At 37.3% G+C, this 21161-nt stretch overlaps 1 protein-coding gene across 1 annotated transcript in view; it reads right to left on the bottom strand.

The window, feature by feature from the left end:
- The window catches only part of LOC150084896 (mitotic checkpoint serine/threonine-protein kinase BUB1 beta-like), a 202759-nt gene that overhangs the window by 103036 nt on the left and 78562 nt on the right, over nt 1-21161 (bottom strand). Inside the window, exon 8 of the mRNA XM_090376385.1 lies at nt 15492-15740. Coding sequence (XP_090232511.1) covers nt 15492-15740 — 249 coding nt within the window. The remainder of the gene's footprint in view (nt 1-15491; nt 15741-21161) is intronic.

Raw genomic sequence — 21161 nt, forward strand, 5'->3', positions numbered from 1 at the left:
TGATCAGAATTCATGTTTTTACAGAGTTCTTTAAACAGATGGGTGTTGAGGGCTCCAGATTTGATGTAATTCACAATTTTGATCAGAGAATCAAGTACTCTTGCAGAGGAGCTGGAAGAGTCTTACTGGCAAGACTCTTGCCAGTAAGTGGCTGGTTTCTGTCATGGCGCCAACTAAAGGTGGTTGACTATTGGCGAACTAAGTTTGTTCCAGTTTGCATTAGATGGCCCATCGTGGACATTATTGAATTACATCATTGCAAACATGGCGGCGACAGCAAAACATACAGGGTGATCTTCAATTGTGTTAAGAGAGCAACTCACCTTTATTCGGTGGTCTGTAGTCAACAGTCTGTTATTCACACATTGAGAGACCAATTAAAAATGAAATTTGATATTGAATTTTGCATCATAGTGAATATTTTTTTCAGTTTACTATTTGTAACAAAGAATTTTATTCTAATCTTAATGCTGCATTTGTATATTTTATTTTTAGAGAGTGAATCAAGGTCTGCCATGGTGGAAATTTGAAATAATATTAAAAAATATTAAATAATTAAAATAATATAAAACGTTTAATATGTATGAACACGGAAGGCTTTTAATATTTTTTAAGTATCTGCTGCAGTGGACCTTAAGTCACTTCCTTTCATTTATCACAAATCACTGTTACAACCACTAGTAGAATATTGCAGTGTAGCCATATGGCATATTGAAATAAATAAGTGTTGAAAACCTTCATGGTGAAATTTCCTATAAAAATAATTGCAACTAAAAATAACCGCAGCGCCCACCCAGAAAACACTTTGCGATCCACAGGTTGGGAACCCAGGCTTTAGAGTCTTGGTAATTTTTTTTATTTATTTATTTATTTATTTTATTATTATTATTATTATTATTGACTATTGTTATTATTAAGAGAGAGAGAGAATGAAAGTTAGAATGATTATTAAGAGAGGAGGCAAAAGAGGTAAGCAAATATTTAACCCTAATTATCAGAGTGTCCATGGATTCAGTTGAGGTTCCTGTGGATTGGAGAGATACGAATGTCTCCCCAATTCTTAAAGGGTATTAAAGGCTGAAGTTCGTAATTACTGACATGTAAACTTGGCTTCAGTTCCAGGGAAAATAATGAAGTCACTGATTAAAGAAGTAATGCAGAATCAGGAATACAATTATATGACAGTCACAACATGGATTTTGTTAAGGTTCAACCTTGTCTGACCAATTTGATGGATGCTATAATTTGTAACTACAAAGGAAGAACTGGATGCAAAAAATAATTTTGACATAATAAAACTTAGATTTCAGAGAAGCTTTTGATACTTGTTCCACATGAAAGACAGCTGACAAATTGGAGCAGGGGAAAGTTGCTGTTGTGAATAAAGGGATAATTGAGTGGAAGAACACAGAGTGATCACTTGTCTTCTTGGACTAATGTTATTATTGAAGTCCCCCTGCATTCAGTGCTAGGGTTTTTAGTATTTATTAATGATATTAATGATGTCATATCAGGCTTAATATCTAAGTTTGTACATGATACAATGGTTGGAAGTATGGTTAATGACAGTAATAATGGTATTAGCATTAGTAGAGGCATACGATGCAAGAAAGCAAGCTTATGCAGCATCAGCCAAAAAACACCTCCCATTTCACCCCTCCGTTCGTTGCAAATGTCTGTCCAGCTCAGCCTTAAATTTATTTAGGGTTTATCAACTTCCACAACAAAAGATGGAAGTCTGTTCCACAAATCAACTACCCACTGGCTAAAGGCAAATTTCCACACATCTATTCTACAATTTCCTTTCCTCGATTTGAATCTGTGCCCCCTCAGGTTCTTAATCTGAGCAAGAGGAAGAATCCCATCAGCATTCAGCTTGTTCGACCCATTCAAGGCCTTATACACCTCAATTAGATCACCTTGCTGGTGCCTACTCTCCAGGCACTGCAATTTGGAGAACTTCAGCTTTTCTTGGTAAGAGCACCCCTTTGTTCCCTTACCAATCTTGTTGCACTTTGTACTCATTCTAGCAACTCTTCATCTTTAGTAAAATGAGGCCACCAATGTACACAGTACACTAGGTGTGGCGCCTGACCATTGCCTTGTATAACGTGATAATCACCTCCCTGTCCTTGCTAGCAAAATTTCTATATATCATTGACAAGGCTCCATGACCTGCACTGCTCAGCAAACTTCATACATATTTGACTGCACAATTACCCTCAGATCCTTTTCACTTTCCACTTCCCTGAGTGAGTACCACACAGTTGGTATGTTTCTCTTTGGTTATTGCTACCCATATGCAGTACTTTGCATTTGTCAATGTTAAACTTCAGTTGCCACTTTTCAGTCCATCTCCCAACTTATCTAGATCTAGTTGGAGTAGCATACTGTCTTTTCTGTCGTTAACAACCCTGTTAACCTTTGTATCATCTGCGAATTTGGAAGTTAAACCTAATATACCTTCATCAATATCATTGATAAATATACAAAACAACAAAAGGCCCAACTCCGAACCCAGAGGTACTCCACTGATAACATTTGTCCACGATGAGTCCATTGATTACCACTCTCTGTCGTCTCTCACTCAACCACCCCTTTATCCATTGTAGCAACTTACCCTTAATGCCATATCTCTCAAATTTGTACAGCAGTCTTCCATGTGCAACAGAATCAAAAGCTTTCCTAAAATCTCAGTATATGATATCAAAATTATTTTTGGCATTCAGTTCCTTTGTGACCACATCACAGTATCCAATCAAATTGGTCAGGTAAGACCTCTTTTTAACAAACCCATGCTGTATCTTAACTATTACTTCAGTCTTGTCTAGATGATCCTGCAATTCTTCTTTAACCAGATTCCATTACTTTTTTCTGAAACACAAGTTAAACTACAAGTTAAAGTTACCTGTGTCACCTTTAGAACCCCCCCCCTTTGTGAATTGGTTTTACTTGCACACCTCCAGTCCATTGTGGACCTCCCCTGAGTCCAAGGAAGCTCATAAAATTATGGCTAAGGTTTTGCTTTGTTGCGCCCTTTAATATAACTGGATGATCCCATCCACCCCAGGTGCCTTTTTTATGTTTAACTTCAACAATTTCTCCTCCATTTTGCTCTGTTATTAGAAAATCACTTAGCTCCCTGTTAGAGTTTGATAAACTTCTGGCACTCCGTTCATTGAATAACTCCTCACGTGTGAATGTAGATGCAAAATACTCATTCAGTTTATCAGTTACCTGAGCATGATCGTCAATAGTCAACCCATATATGTTAAGTGGTCCAATCTGATTCATCCCTTTCCTTCTAGAGTTTACATAAGTAAAGAACTCTTTGCTGTTTTTCTTTGCATCCTTTGCCAATGATTTCTGGTAATCTTCCTTCGCTTGCCTAACCTCCTTTGTGACTTGATTACAGACTAGTTTATACCTGCCATAGGCTTCTGTGTTCACCTGATGCCTTATATGCATCCCATGCATTTTTATTCTCTGCCACAAGCCTCATTAGTTCATCTGACATCCATTTAGTCCTAAACCTTGAACAGTATTTCTTAGTTGGAATGAAAAGCCTAGTAGTCTCCAAAATTAAGTCCCCGAAGGCTTCCCATTTAGAATTCGACGTTGATATCATCATCAGTTGATTACACTTTCCAGAATTTAAAAACTGTCTGAGACCCCTTTACGGTAGTTACATCATTGAGTAATTCCCACATCAGTACATTGTGATCACTGTCACCCAGTGGTTCCTTTATCTGCAAATTCTTAATGCATGAATAATCACTACTGATAATCAGATCAAGAGTATTACTCCAATAAATCCACAAAAGTCTTGCTACTGTGTGAGTGACCAATCCACAAGTTCTAGTCAATATCTGGAAAGTTAAAATCCCCCATTATAAGACATTCTGATTTACTGGCCCACTCTATTTTTCAGCACAACTGCTGATTATACTCATCAGATTCATTATGGCTATAACACACACCTACTCATTTTTCCTTTCCCAGTGCTTATGTGACACCAAACTGACTCAACATTGCATTGTCCACCAACATCAATTGGATGCACTTCCTTAGATTTTGTTTCTTAACTAACAGCATAACCCCTCCTTCCTTCCTTCCTTCCCATCCTGTCTATCCTTTCTGTACACATTGTATTCCCCAAATTCCAATTCTGCACTGCTTATGTCTGTGTGACACCACGTCTCTGATATCCCAACAATACCTGCCTTTGAACTCTTCACTAGCATTTCAAGCTAATCAAATTTATTAACTATACTCCTAACATTGGCGTACATGCACCAGTTTCTATTCTTAGTTACCCTAACTCAGCCCAAGTATTTACTTGTTTCACTGTGACTCCCAGCAGTCCTGACAATCTCCACTGCCTTGCTTCCCAGGCTGCTGCTCATTCTAATAGAAGCAGTTTTGCCTATGCCTGCGGCCACTGTTAACCTTTTAGCCTAAGTATCCTCCCCAAGCTAGCATTTTTCATATCCACCCCCAACACTGCCTTGATATCATCAGCAAATATTCTTGCATCCTTTCTATTTAAGTGTACCCCATACCTATAGAAGCAGTCTCTCCTGTCAACAAGCACAGAGCAGGCTGAAAAAAAATTCTACCCCTTGAGCCTTGCACAATCTTTCCACGGCCAAATTGTTCGACAAGGCTCTCATCATATACTCCCTCCTATCGTGTCTGGACAGAATTGCAGACACTTTCACATTCAAACCTAACTTGCAACTTTTTTCAACATTGACCTGTACTTGTTGAGTAAATCTGCAGATTTTACTCTTAATGTTATTAGTTCCAACGTGTACAACAATATTACCTTTTGTGCCCTTAAAATATGATATCTGCTCTACAAGGTCATCAACTTTTGCCCCTGGCAGACATACCCTGGTCCTGTCTCCCATCTCCCTGACAATAGAGTCACCAACAATAACTAGTTCATTTAGACCAGCGCATTCTGCCTTGAAGATTGTTCTGTGTTGCCTGATGCACAGGAGTGAGCTCTGCCGTTGAGCCGGGCAACTGAGAGTTCGATGGGCCCTTCATATTAATTTCTTCAAGGGCATTTACCCTACACCTCAAGCTCTCATAGATGCCCATCAGAACCCTGAGCTGGCACCTAATTTCTTGTCACTCTAGGCGTCTAGCACACCACGGCCTGCCGCCGACTCTTTTTAATCCGGGCTGCGGGTTAATATTGTTTTTTACATGAAAAAAATTAAAAATAAATCAAATTACGTGCTGCAATAGCTGATAGTCGAGTTGAGAATAATGACCGCATGTGGCGCTACTGGCGTCGTATATTTGCATTCTGTCATCTATCGTAGAACAAGTGTTGCCAGCATTTCTCTCAGTTTTGCTTTAGCAGCGCACGTGGTATTGTCTGTCACAGCGCTCTGCGATCTTTTTTTTTTTTTTTTCTCTTTTATTTATTACCCACCGTTTCCATGTCACACTCAAGACCAAATATGAAGAGAAAAGTTGACTTCGAATGTCGTGCTTTTAAAGTTGAATGGAGTGTGAATTATTTTTTCATAGAAATAAATGACAAAGTATCATGTTTATTATGTAATGACACAATAGCTGTGCGAAAAGAGTATAATATACATCGTAATTACCAAAGTAAGCCCGGGCACAATATTCAAAACTCACAGAAAATCAACAGAAGCTAAAATTGGAAAGTTTAAACGTAATGCATCATAACGCAATTTATTCGTTAAAATAAAAAATGATAATGAAGCAGTAACTAAAGTAAGCTTACGAATAGCTCATTTATTAGCCAAGAAAGGGAAACCATTTACCGATGCTGAATTAATTAAATCATGTTTGCTTGTCGCAGCCAAAGAAATGTCCAGAGAAAATGGATTTGTTTTGATCTGTCAGTCTTTCGGCAAGAACAACTGTTACAAGAGTTGAGGACGTCGGAAGCCACATCAAGAGAATTAAAAGACAAGGCAAAAAATTTCAAGTGGTTTTCGTTGGCTCTTGATTAGTCTACAGACATTCATAAATATCTTTCGGAAGATAAATACGGTCAATTAAAATCATATGCACGGGGATTTACCCTATATCTGTATTTGGGAGTACTTACCAATATGAAAAGACATTTTCGAAAAAGAAATATGTAAAATTGCAATACAGATCATTATTAATGGATGACCATTTGAAAACAACTTTAATGATAAGAAGTACTAACTTCGAACTCCAGTATGATGAAATATTATCTCAGAAAAACAATTACATTCATCGCATTAGTACAAAATTTAACCAGATCTATAATACGTTTATTAATAAATAGAAATATTTTATTCGTTTTTTTGTAAGTGTCAGCATGTGTATAAATATTATGTAAAACATCACTTCCTAATAAAAATATTTTGAATGTTTTTTTTTTTTTTTTTTTTGTTGCTCTATGAGTAGAATTGCCCATGTAAATATCTTTGAGCTTGCTACCTGGCCCGTCAAGCCTAGAAATTTTACGATCTGGCCCTTAAAAAAAAAAAAGTTTGCCGACCCCTGGTCTAGCACACACAAAGGCTAGATCATCTCCCGTTTTAGATAGTTCAGCAAACATTTCACATTTCGCAAATCTTTTGAGACTGTAATTTTAGATCTTATTCTTCAATAAGATCTAAAATTAGATCTCCATGCTTCAATCATGGAGCATGATTGATGACTTTTGAGGTTATGAACTCCACAAATCACTTGGAGCTCTTTGACTTCCTCTCTTTGCAAATTTCCTCTCTGAGGTAATTTTCCTTGGTGATTTTAATGTTCACAACTCCAGCTGGCTTCCGTTTTCTAGTCACACCGACCCAGCTGGTCGAGATGCTGAGGCTTTTGCAATTCCTAATGATCTTGCACAGATTGTTCATTTACCTACAAGAATACGGATAATCCTAATCATACAGCCAATACGCTTGATCTTTTTCTCACAAACAACCCTTCTAAGTACACAGTCGAAGTGAGAGGTCCTTTAGGCACTTGAGATCACAACTTGGTAATTGTCTCTTCTTCAATGGAGCCTTTATCTCATGGCTATTCCCAACCTCGTGTTGTTTGGCATTACAAGAATGCAAACTGGGATGACCTGCGCGAATTCTTTTCCTTGGTCGGATTATAGTTTCAAAAGTTCTGATGTCAACGTTTGCTCAGATCATGTCAGTGAAATTATTCTTGTAGGAATGGAATCCTTTATTCCACACACCACTTTAAAATCTCTTCCTTTATCTAAACCTTGGTTTTCCAATAAATGCGCTAAGGCTGTTCAAGAGAATGTTGCATATCGTAATTGGCTTGTTTCTAATTCTTCAGTTTCATATTCTGCCTACACCAAAGCTCGCAACAATTGTAAGGAAGTTATTAATCAGTCCAAACTAGAGTTTCAACAGGCTAAGAGTAGAAATCTTGCTTCTTTCCCTAATGGTAGGCGAGCATTCTGGTCTCTTGCCAAAGCTATTGGCCACAGCTTTTGCCCATCTCTGCTCCCACCTCTTTTCAAACCAGATGGTTCTGTTGTCACTTCACCCAAGGATAAAGCTGACCTGCTAGCATCCCATTTTTCTTCCAACTCGTGTATTAATGACCTTGGTAAAGCACCTCCCACCATTCTCAACACGCTCCTTTCAATGCCTCCTGTGGTCTTCCGTCAAAAGGATGTCGTATACAGGTCGTATACGAATCTTGATGCTAAGAAAGCTCCAGGTCCCGATGGTATTTCTCCACTTGTTCTCAAAACCTGTGCTCCAAAACTTACTCCTATTCTTTTTGTCTTTTTTTCACTTTCTTATTCCAAAGATGTTTTTCCTTCTGCTTGGAATGCTCATATCCAGCCAGTTCCTAAAAAGGGGTGATAAATCCCTCCCATCCAATTATCGTCCCATTGCAATTACTTCTACTCTTTCTAAAGTAATGGAGAAATCAATTAAATGCCAAATCTTAAACTACCTAGAAACCTTCCATGTTATCAACAATCGCCAGTATGGATTCCGTCAGTGTTGATCCGCTGGTGATATTCTGGCTTATGTTACCCATTTATGGACTAATTCAATTCAATGGAAAGGTTTGGTGAAACACAAGTAGTTGCTCTTGAGATCTCAAAGGCTTTTGATCATGTTTGGCATAAAGGTCTTCTAAACAAGCTTCCATCTTATGGTTTGCCAACTGTTTTTAGTAATTGGTTATCCAGTTTTCTCTCTGATCGCTCACTGAGGGTGATGGTAGATGGCTTTCTGTCTTCTAACTTCTCCACTAATGCCGGTGTCCCTCATGGCTCAGCTCTTTTCCTCTTGTATATTAATGACCTTCTTCCATTGACTGGAAATCCTATCCATAGTTTTGCCATTGATAGCATATTGCATTCTACTTTCCATTTTGAAAAACCTTGCCCTGCTCAATCAGTTTCAACTTCTCGAAAATCTGCTTCCAATTCCTTAAATGCCGATCTTCAGGTAATTCTCCAGTGGGGCAAAGACAACTTAGTTGATTTCAACCCTTCTAAAACTCAGTCTTGTCTTATATCTTGCAAAAAGGATTCTTCTGCTCCTATGCTTATCTTTAGTGACACTCCGATTTCTAGGCAAAATGATATCTCTTTTGGGGATTACCCTGACTTCTACTCTCTCTTGGCACAGGCACATTACAAATATTGCTTCCTCTGCATCTAAAAAACTTGGCTTTCTCTTTCGCTCTCGGCGTTACTTTTCTTCCAAACACCTGCTCACTCTGTATAAATTGCAAATCCACCCTGCCATGGAATATTGTTCCCACATCTGGGGTGGTGCCCCCAAAACCTCTTTCAGGCTTCTTGATTCCATTCAGAAGAGGGTAGTTAGGTTAATTAATGTTTCATCTCTCTGTAGCCGAGTGGTCAGGAGCGGGAGTGTAGTAGCACACGCTCTTTGAGTAGACCGGGGTTCAAGCCCCTGACTGCTGAATACGGTCGATCTGCCAACCCGCACTGGACCAGCGTGGCAGATTATGGTCCATTTCCCTCAGCATGAATTGGTGAGGAGGCTTCCATCCTACAGTGGGTTGATAATGGCTGCACTTTACTTTTTTTTTTACTTACTCTAACAGAGTCTCTTCACTGGCTGTCTCATAGACGTACTGTTTCTGCTGCATGCCTCTTCTACAGATCCATGGGCACAGTTCTTCTGAATTGGCTTCTATAATTCGCACTCTCTCTTTCAAAACAGTCCGAACATCCACCAGCCAACATCCATTTACTGACCAACTTCAAACCCACAGAACCAACTTTTCATCTTCCTCGTTTATTCATTCAACTGCCGTTTTCTGGAACAACCTTCCTTCATACGTATTTCCTGAAAATTACAGTCTACAGAAGTTCAAGTCCAACAAATATCTTCTTTCATCTTCTCAACCTCCAACCCAAGCACGGTACTAAGTACTATAGGTTCTAATACCTCTCGTGTTTGGGGTTTACAAAAAGAAAAGAAAAAAAAAACTGCCAGGAATTAATAATTTTGGCATAAGATGCAAGCAAAGATGGTAATAGGAACTTAGATAAAGTATTATGAACATAATATTTCTTGTAACATTTCTTGCATGTGTGAAACATTTCATAGATGCTCAAACGTATTCTATTCAATTTTCAAACATTTAAATCTTTATCATAAAGTGTAACCTTTTCACAGTCATAGTATAATCTAACAAAATATCCACTCTATACTTTTTTGTAGTTGAAATATTTTGAGAAATTAATTTCATGTTGGTACAGCTGAAACTCGTTAAAATGGGATTCCATTTATAACGTGATGCAAGCATGGCTCCCATGTTTCGTCAATTGAAATGCATTTTTAGTCACAGAAGAGCAACATTTCGGATTCCTGAACACGTTGCGATATTCTCAGTTGAAGACAAATCCACATTATCCTTTGATTTCCGCAACAATCATAATAAACAACTTGTAACTTTACTTGTTCACTTGAATCGTGGAGACACTCTCTAGTTTGAAAATAATAAACTATTGCTACTAAGTACGGTACGTGTACTAGTTTTTTTTTTTTTTTTTATTTTGTTAGTTGTTGGCGCATCGACTTCTGTGGCCATAATGCACCTCCCAAATGCAAAGGTTTTTGCATTTACCCTAATCCAAGCTCGAGGCGGGATATGAACCTGCGACCTTTGGGTTGCCAGGCAGGCACTTTACCTACCCGGCTAGCCTGGTCGGCAATGTACTAGTAACAATAATTCTCAACATGGCCAGGAGTTTTACATTATATATGTGATTAAATTGGCAAAAATTACAGTTACATGGGAAATTGAGTTACACAAAATTAAACATGTAAAAATTAAATTATAATAATAGGAAAATATAAAGAGGAATTGAACGTCGTAACCCAGTTTGGAGGAATTTTTCCCAGTTCCGCAGATGTAATCCAGTCAAGGAGCATGTGAAGGTATTTGTAGTCGGTAGCCATTTTTTGTAGGTTGACTCCAAGACGGAGCAGTGCCTGAATTTTGGGGAGTGCCTTGGCAGGTAGGAACCGACTACACAATTTCAACCGGTTGTATTTGAGGATTAGTGTGGGATCTGACCTCAAGGATGGCAGAGGATTGGCCACTGACAGAAATCCCAGATGTTTGGTGCATTTATCACTCCTGTGTAAATTTTTACTGTAGTCATTAAATGCCTGCTGTCAATTAATCTCGGGAGCCTGGGTACATTTAGCTGCTCAACCATGTCAGATGTTCTCAAATGAGGGGATCGGCGATGCTTATTTGTGGCCCATTTCAGGGTCCAGTATTCACATGAGAACACCGGTTTTTGAAGTGAGGGCGACGCAGATGCCCAAATTTCAGCAACGTATAAATCGCTTTTAAATCGCTTCCAAAAGTATTCTGTGTGAACATTAAATTTCAACTTTAGATCAAAATAGACACCAAGCTCCTTATGGCAGGCAATCACTGGGATGAGAGTAACCAAAACTGATGGTTGAATTACTGTTGGCTGCTGTTTCAACGAGTAAATCATTATTGCAGATTTTGAAGGGTTAAGGTTTAACCCAAACATCTTCAAACAAGTTCTCTATGATTGAAAACTTTATATCATCGGCATATATTAGAGCATCATCACGGGAACTCATGAAAGGAATTAGAATGGCTGAGAAAAGAAGGCCAGACAGGACACCACCTTGTGGGACTGCATTGATTTTTCTTGTAAAGTGGGTCTTCTTCATTGTGAGGTGGCCACTTCTATTCCTCAATAAGGCGGTGAAGAAAGCTAGTAGGTCTCCATTAATCCTGAAGAATTGTAGAAGACCGAGAAGGGCTGTAACATCTAGGCTGTCAAAAGCAGGTTCAATATCGGCATACACAATAGCTAATTCAGATTTAGTTTTGAAGGCTTGAAGAATTTATGTCTGTGCGGCCATGAGGTTTGTTATGGTCGATCTATTTGCGACTGTAAAATGGAACTGTTTCGGCTTCTGTGGCATCAGCTGTTTGTTTAATGCTGGAAGGAGTACCTTTTCAAGAAGTTTGAGGAGGGTGGAAGAAGGTGATATTGGTCTGAAATCTTTTAGGCTTGTTGGCACTTTAACCTTAGGCAGTGGACTCAGAGTATTCATTCTACTGAGCAAGGAAAACTCGTGTGGAAAGAACAGAGTTGTAGATTGAGAGTAATGCATCTAGGATGCAGGGGCTAAGGCACTTAATTATGAAATGAGATATCTTATCTTGGCCTGCGGTACTAGATGGACGCAGGGAGTTAATAGCATATATCAGTTGCTGTCTTGTGATGGAAATTATGGAAAGGTCATCAGTAGGAGCAAATTGAGAGTTTTGGAGAGGAATTTCAGCAGAAGCAGAATTGACTTTGAATCTTGAAATGTAGTCCATCCAGTTATCTAGATCAAGATTTGAATTAATGAGACTGCGTCTGAGTGAGTATGGCGCTTTTCCTTTAGACAAGGTAGCATCGGTGTATCTCTTTATTGCTGATGCCTTGAGTCCGTTAAAAATAGCTCTTGCTCTGGAGTATAGGATTCAATCTTGGGTTATGCCAGAGATTTTCTACTGCCTGTGAAGGTACTGCTTGTTGTGGAAACTGCGCACTAGATCTTTGGTCCACCAAGCTCTAGTTCTTGGAGAAATGTGTACTGTTTTGGCTGACGCATAGAGGGCGACTGTATTTATCCATCTTGTGATTAGATCAACTGCGAGGATTGGGTCACATCCATCAAGCACATGCCATGGAATAGACTGAGCTGCCTCGAGGCACTTTTTAGGATCCAGAAAAGTCGAGAAAATATGATTTCCCCCCCCCCCCCCAGTATTATGGCAATTGAAGCTGGGCATAGGCAGAACAAGAAGTAATGCAATTGGGTCGTGATCTGATTTGAAGGACGTTTCTGGTGAAATGTTGACTCTGCAAATTCCAGAACATAGAATGCCTCTTGTTGGCTCCTCATTGATAATCGTAAACTTTAATGGACAGAGATTGTTCATTAGTCGCTGAGGGAGAGGGCTGAGATGGGGTGGAAGGTTAAAATCGCCGCAGAGAATGTGAGTACCAGAAGGGTGTAACTTACTCATTATCCAGTTGGTACCATCGTCAATTGTTGCAATATCTGGAGTTAAAAAAACTGGACTTAAATTTTTTAAAATAGAAAATACAGATTCCCTTTCAATTTAACAGTTAAAATGCCTTATTGAAATTGATAAAAAGAAACCCAGAGATGCAATGAATGCAAAGGGATGCAATGAAACATATCAAGGGTTGACTTGAAGTCAACCCTTCAAACAGGTTTTTTTTTTTTTTAAATATGAAAGACTTGAAAGTAACGACTAAAATGCATAAGTTTTTTTTGCTGATGTCTACTTAGCAGTTGAAAGAACATGGATCGCATTATGTTTTCCTTTTTCTACCAAATTTTCGACCATTTATAAATTTCCAAACAGAAATGTAGCAGTCAATAGATCCACACAGAAAAGCAGTTTTTGTGAGTAACAATTTATTTTTTTGACAAAAGGTGTATGTTTATCGTATTTTCCACTGGTTGAAACAATGAAATTGCATTTATTCTTTGCATGATTTTTCTTAGTAGTAGTATTGCAATAATCGCACAAAAACAGATGAGAAAAATTGATAGTACATATGAAGTTTGAATGCCAAAAAACAGCTAGAATTTCCTAATGCAATCCCACTTATATTGCAATATGATTCTTTGTAACAAAGCATAAATGGGTTTCACCTGTACTATGAAATTGCTTCTATTTTGCAATCATAATAATAGTATGATATGAAGAATTACAGGCAAATGACACTTTGGTAGAACATTTAACATGTCTCTCTCTCTCTCTCTCTGATTAACTTTTCAAAATTTTCATAGTTCATTTGTTCAAGATAATCACCAGCAGTGTACCAAACTTTATAAACTAATAATGCTTTCAGAACAAACCCAGAACTGCCAAGAACTGAGTATTTCCTAAAGAAGTTATTCTACTAACATTCTAAGAAAGTAAGATTGCACTACTCATTTGTTGATACAAATCATGCTTTTTCCTTACTGATATACTTTCTGCACAAAATGGTAACTCCACATTACTATATAGGATCTTTCCATAAACTTTTCATCTGTTGTGACAGCTTTCCCCAACAAAAATGTGAAAATAGATGAGATTTTATTACATTTTATCAATGAGATTTTAGTGTAACCTCTAATTACACTAAAATCTCATTTTTCTACTGAAAGTTTTTGTTTTAGTATGGGCAGCAACTCTGAAACAGATGGAATCATTTTCTTCAAAATGTAAAGAAATCAATAGTATTACAGATCATACACATTGAAATCATTCATGGTGCAATAATTTGATTTTTAACATTTCCCTGGGTTGAAAACTCTTCACAACAGCTATCAAGTTGATCTGCTTGTCATTTTATTCTTTTAATTAAACTAAGCCTTACACTAATACTTTGAAATGATTTAAAAAGAATCAAAGATAAGGCATATATTTTCTTAAACAACCTTGTCTCTTATGTCAATTAAAGAGCAGGAAAATTTGGTAAAATAAAGAAGACTTTATGAAACACAGTGTAAAAGAAGAACCCTTAACTGTTTCTTATCAAAATTCAATCAATTAACTACTTTATGAAATTAGGAATGATATTTTCTCTTCTTTTAAGTATTTCCCTATGAAAGTCAAAATTTCAATAAGCAATCCTTACAAAAGCAAGAGAGCAATAATGGTAGTGTCTAATGAAAGCAAAGGAATGACATGATTAGTGTTGCAAGACAATATTAATTAAAGTTGCATCTTTTTGGAGGACTACACCAATTATGTGACAGGATGTTATTAAACTTTATTTAGCACTATACATTGTGATAAAGACTTTTTACAGTTGTATCCCTTCCACATTATGCCCTTTACCAAACCATAATGTGACAGCCTCTTTATTGGTGGAGGGCAGGCAACTGGACTATCAGATCTTTACCAACCAGTAAAGACCTGACAGTCCAGTTGCAAAATTAAACCATAACATGTGCCTGCCATGTTTAAACTTCAAACTCAATCTAACTGAGCAAAGTTTCTTCCATCCAACCTTCAAGTTTGCAAGACAGCTTCTGCCCACCCACTGTTGAAGAGGCAATTACATTTGAAATAATGACTAACAGGACTGAAAGATCTTGCTATTAATATAGCAGTACTCACGGAGAAACTTATTAATTACAGTGAAGTACCAAGGAGAATGCTATTTAAGCATATCATAACATAAATATGTATATATCAGCACATGTGCTACTACAGGTCTTAGTCTTTATATAGTTCTTTGCAGTGTGATCATGGTACAGTCACACCTCCAAAATATAATCAATCTTGGTACCTGATTCTTGCTGGATCTTAGAATTTTTTGGATTTCAGTATTTATATTACAAATGCCAAATAAAAATATTAGGATATCTTACATTAGAAGCAAGGTAACAGAGTAAATGAAAGAGTATATGGTGCAATACAGTAAAAATAACATGCCCTTGATAAGCCAGTGCCCAATATTCTAAACAATCACCTCAATGAAGCCCTACTATTGAATTTCTTTAACAATGGCAACCTTTTCCACAATAGGTAATGACTTGTGTTTTAAACCACTACAATCCACTGGCACCACTTGCTTTTCTTTTAGGCAACAAATACAAATGAATGAAAGTTGGTGTGCAAATCCAATAATCTACAGGTTGATTAATGTTCAGTAAATGCCATTCCACTGCTAATTATCAGTGTATTGTCACTTATCTTGTTACAATAATTGTACACCAGCAAATTTCCATGATCAACAAATTTCAACTGAGGTAAAATTTCTAGTTTAGCACATTTAACTCTGATATGTTGCATGGATGAATGGCCAAATGAGTAATGAGTAATACAAAACATGGTTGGGGTAGAAGCTTTATTAAATTAGATTATAGGAAACAATGTGAATAAATAAAACCAGTTTTGTATATATAAAAATATCCTCTTACCAGCAACTATTTTTGTACTATCACAGTATAACTTTCGTACCATACTCATTTCAACCAAACAAGAGGTACTAGTTGGAGTAGTAGCAGTTGATTCAGGATGAAGGAGGCTGTTAACGTTTTTGTTCTCAGAAGTATTTTGATGCCAAGATTCAAATGAAGCACACGTAGTTGGTACTGCTAAACATCCACCAGCATTTTTTATTTTAGATACTTGTTCACCATAATGACATGTTGAAGCAAAATGTGGTTCTGGAAAAAAGTAGTCGAGAAATTTCATTCACTTGGTTCTTAATGAGAAAGTACAGGGTTATCTATTAATCATGCAACTAATAGTTTATTACTATGCAAAATGATATAACTTTAACAAACTTTTTCTCCCATCTGCAGTGCTCATCACAATGTTTAGAGCACACATACCAAAGCTTCAGTTATACAGAGTGAACATGGTGGGATTTTTTATTTTTTTTTTTTTTTAAACATTTGAGAAACAGTTTATTGTTGATCATTATTTTTGTTTCAAATTTCTTCCTGCATACCCAGTAATCCCATGCAAATTATTAAGGAAACTTGCCTGAAAACTCAAATGAAATATGACAGTGTACATCAGTTAAGCATATATCATTAGCATGCATACACAAATATACAGAGCCACAACAAAGTGGCAAAGATTTCATGAATAGCAGTAGTGGCAAATGATGCAAGGCAAAAAATCAAGCTTATACAGCATCAGCCAAAAAAAAAAAAAACCACAGATGCACAACACACTTCACCCATCCTTACCCTCCAGGAATTTGTCTAGTTCTTCCCTGAATTTATTCGAACCATCCACTTCCACACAAGATGGAAGCTTATTCCAACAATCAACCACTTGCTGGATGAAGGCAAACATTCACACATCTATCCTGCAACCATTTTCCTGAACTTCAATTTATGACCCTTCATTGGAGAGAGGAAGAATGCCATTCACATTCAGCTTACACAATCCATTCAAGATCTTAAACACCTCAATCAGATCATTCCACAGGAGCCTAGGCACGCTGCAATTTGCAGAAATGAAACATTTCTGGGTAAGAGCACCAATCCAACTGCTCTTCTCTGCACCCATTCCTTCAGATCTACATCCTTCCTAAAGTGGGGCCTCCAGACCTGCATACACTACTCAAGATGCAGCCTGACCACAGGCTTGTACAAAGGGATAATCACCCCCTTATCCCCACTAGCAACATTTCTGTATATCATTGACTAACCTCCATGAGTTGTCCTCACAGTACATCTACAATGCTCAGAGAATTTCATATCTGAGTACACAATTACTCCAAATCTTTTTAATTTTTTACTACCCTGAGTGTAGTTCCACACAACGGATAAGTTACTCTGAGATTACTGCTACCCATATGCAGTACTTTACATTTGTCAATGTGAAACTTTGACTGCCATTTCTCAGCTATCAACATAATTTTTTAAAATCTTGTTACAGTAGCATACAGTCATTAATGTCGTTAAGCATCCTGCAAACCTTTATATCATCTGCAAACTCTGACTTTAAGACCAATATACCTTCATCAATATCATTACTAAATATTGAAAACAACAATGGAGCCCAGCATTGAACCCTGGGAACTCCACTGATAACATTAGTCCATGAAGAGCAGTGTCCATTGATGACCACTCGCTGTCAATCTCCACTTAACCATCCTTTTATCCATAGCAGTAACTTGTCTTTAATGCCACATTGCTTCAATCTACACAGTAGTCCCTTATATGCGACAGCTTTGAAAGCCTCCCTGAAATCCAAGTATACATTGAAATTATTCTCTACATCCACCCCCCCAAGTCACTAGATCACCATAATCGATTAGACAAAAACACCATTCAACAAATCCATGCTGCGACTGCAGTACAATTGCACCCTTGCCCAGACAGTCCCGCACCACCCACCTAAACTAGTGACTCAACCACTTTCCTTGGAACAGATGTCAAACTGACAGGTCTGCAACCACTCGTGTCACCCTCTATGAACTGTTGTTGTTGCTATTTGGTTTTTAGGAGCATTAGTAACTAAGGCCATATTGCTCCGGGGATATGCGGTGGTCATTCCCTGACCTTTCCGCATCCTCTGTATTTGGTGGTCATGGGCTCAAACCCCGGTCTAATCAAGAAGTGTGTGCTTCACACTGCTGCTCCTGCCCACCTGGCTACGGAGGCGCCACGCCCATAGGGAATAGGGAACACCCCCTGAATAAAAGGATGTGCCCGTAACCACAGCCAAGGGCCCCAGCTCACCACCTTTGCTGACTCACCTAATATGATTGGATAGATCCCATCCATTCCATGTGCCTTTTTTATGTTCAGCTTCAATAATTTCTCTTCTATTTTCCTTTCAATCATCACAAAGTCATTTAGTTCCCCATTGGAGTTTGATAAACTTCTGACATCCCCTACAGTAAAAATTCATGTGTGAATATGGATGCAAAATACCTATTCAATTTGTCAGCAACCTGAGCAGGGTCATCAACAGTTAACCCATTAACATCAAGTGACCCAATATGATCCAACCCCTTCCTTGAGAACTTTGACTTTTTCATGCACTGCTACTGCAAACATTCCCTACTATCCACACTGAACAGAATGAATCTTTAGAATGTTATGCAGCTGTCAGACACACTGTGTGCAGTTGCCAGGGCAGAGATTGCACACAGTCATGTCAATGATTATTTGGTTTTTAGGAGCATTAGCAACTAAGGCCATATTGCTCCGGGGATATGCTGTGATCATTCCCTGACCTTTCCGCATCCTCCATATTTGGTGGCTCACGGGTTCGAACCCCGGTCTAATCAAGAAGCATGTGCTACGCAGCTCCTGCATACCTGGCTACGGAGGCGCTCATGTCAAAGGTAAAAGATCTTGTACTGAGAGTACAAGTGGGGTTATATATGAGATCAAATGTCCAGACTGTGGGGAGTGCTATGTTGGACACTACCAATGGGAACGATAAGTTCATTTAGCATTTCCAATCCAAAGATGTTGCTATTTTCAATATATATATTTTTTTGAATTGCATTCATTTTCTGCTTATTAATCAAGAAAAAATTACTCATATCTTTAATTTGGTAATAAAATATTTTTGAGAAGTTAATTATATTCAGTGCTATTTTGGAACATTGTGTTGTTTTTGTAGCAAAAAACTAAGGCCACGAGATGTCAGTGAACTGTGGGTATTCAACGATCGATTACATGTTTTGCTGGACAAAAAACCCAAGTTGTTAACGGGAAAAAACAAGAGATCTTCGTCTGACAAAGTTGGCCACAGTGTGAAAAGCTCATAAAAATTTCTGCAATCTTAATGATGCAGGCCTTTTCCCCCAGTATTTCATTTTATTTATTTTTATTTATTTTTTTTTTTTTGTTTTTTTATATGTGTGCTGTTAAGAATATATCTATGATCATAAGTTTAATATTCCATTAATACAATTCATATGCAAAATGGCAAATCCAAACCTGAAGACTCACCATCATCTTGAGCAAACTGTTTAATGTAACAACTGAATTATTCACCCATCTAGAAAAATTAACACATCTCTGCAATCAGAACAACAAACACTATGTATTTATCACAAATAAGTACATAGTGTACATATTGCAATAGTGCAATAAAATGAAAATCATAAAAACTTGCACAAACTAACTAACTTTGCCGATATTCAAAAAATGTGATCATCACTTCAGCTAGCACACATATATTTGAAATAGTAGTAGTAGTGGCATGTGATGCAAGAAAGCAAGTGTATGAGCTTATGCAGCATCAGCCAAAAAAAAAAAAAAAAAAAAAAATCACACCATTCCCTCCAAATGCCTGTCCAGTTCCTCCTTAAATTTATTTTACCTATCAACTTCCATGACAAATATGTGCATATATATATATATCCCTTTGAAAGACAATTTAAATGTTAAGCTGACTAGTATTGTTCTCTACTCCTAAACACTGATCATATTTCTGTTTGCAAAAAAACAAATGAAAAAGTAATTTTGTAATGTATTTTGCTCATATATTCTGCAAACTTTAAATAGTAAACTTTCATTCCTGGCATGTGTATGTTTAGCAGTGCAGTTATATTAGGGGTATACAAACCTTATCTCTTGCTTTCCATACAAAAAAAAAAACTCCATAAATATCTCAAAAATATGGATGATGAAGTGAAAAAACAAATTTTCTGACAGCTTAACAGGTTGACTGACAAACTAGTTTAAGAAAACAAATTTCCCCAGGGCCTAAAAATAATCTGATTTGTAATTCTAAAATTAATATTGTAATGTCAGTGTTATGTCATTTTTTAAAATCTCAAAAAAAAACTTTTTTTGTATCACATATGTAGCTGACGTGGCTCAATAAGTTACTTCATTCCTTGAGAAGCCATGTCAGACACATACGTGTGACCACATTAGGTCACACAAATGAAGGTAGTTTGTGATTAGTTTATTGCATGCATGCTGTACAACAAACATATTGCAAACTCGTCAAAACAAGTTCATTAAAAACAGATGGTAGTGCACTTATTGTGTTTTGTTACTTTCTTCACAAGTTTGTACAAGTGAGTTGTAAAAACAAAAAAAAAAAAAAAACTCTAAAAAGCAATGGCTAAAAGAAGAGGAACTGAGAAAAACTGCTGAAAATCTTAGTACTTCTGAAAATGAAAATCAAGATTTCAATTCAGATGATTTGGTAAAAGATCCTGACTGGGATATTTCATCAAATGAAGGAGATACTGAAATACCAGAAAATACTGAAGAAATGCTTCAAGGCTGGGTGGCAGCAGAAAACAGTGATGAGTAAAGTGAAAAGACTGAAGAGCCTGAGATCGAAGTGACTGAAAAAAAAAAATAAAGTTATTGAACAGACTGAACAAAAAGGATGCCAAAAAAGATTTGATTTTACATGCAAATTGGGACTACAAATAGACATAGCAAGTATTATTACTCATTTTGAGACATTTTCATTATTTTTTTATGAAGAAGCCATAAATCTTATTGTAACAGAAACAAACAGATATGCTGAACAGAAAAATTCAAAGTACCTGAGCTTTGTAGCAGAGTCATCTAAAAAAGTGGGTTCTAACAACTGCTGATGAGAAGTTTTTCGAGGTTCTTATGTGGATGGACTAGTAAGATTGGGCAGTATTTCATCTTACTTGTCATGTTGTTATGTCTTGTCATGTTGTTATGTCTCATTCACTTTTTCAGCAAATGAAACCGCCATTCCAGGGGACAGACCCAGTAAGGTACACCACCTGACAGATGTTGTGTAGCTCAAAATATCATAAAATGTTTTCTACCAGACAAGATTAAACTTGACGAAACTCTTATTCCAACAATATATATACCAAATAAAGCAGATATGGAATCAAGCTCTTCAAGCTGTGTTCCACTGAAGGATATACAGCCAGGCCTCGCATAACGCGTGTTCGATTAACGCATGTTTCAGTTACCACTATTTGAAAAAATTATACCACTTTTCACTTTACACGATGCAAATTTCCAGTTAACGATTTTTTTTTTTAATGCGATAGTTGAAAAAGATTTGAATCGCGCTTTAAGCTTACTGCGCATCGGACAGGCAATAAACAAACGTTTGCCTGCTGCCCGCCTCGGTGTGTTCAATCTGCTAATAAAGTC

This window comes from Mastigoproctus giganteus, chromosome 6 (assembly GCF_048544385.1).
Source record: "Mastigoproctus giganteus isolate SK-2022 chromosome 6, ASM4854438v1, whole genome shotgun sequence".
NCBI classification, from domain to species: domain Eukaryota; kingdom Metazoa; phylum Arthropoda; class Arachnida; order Uropygi; family Thelyphonidae; genus Mastigoproctus; species Mastigoproctus giganteus.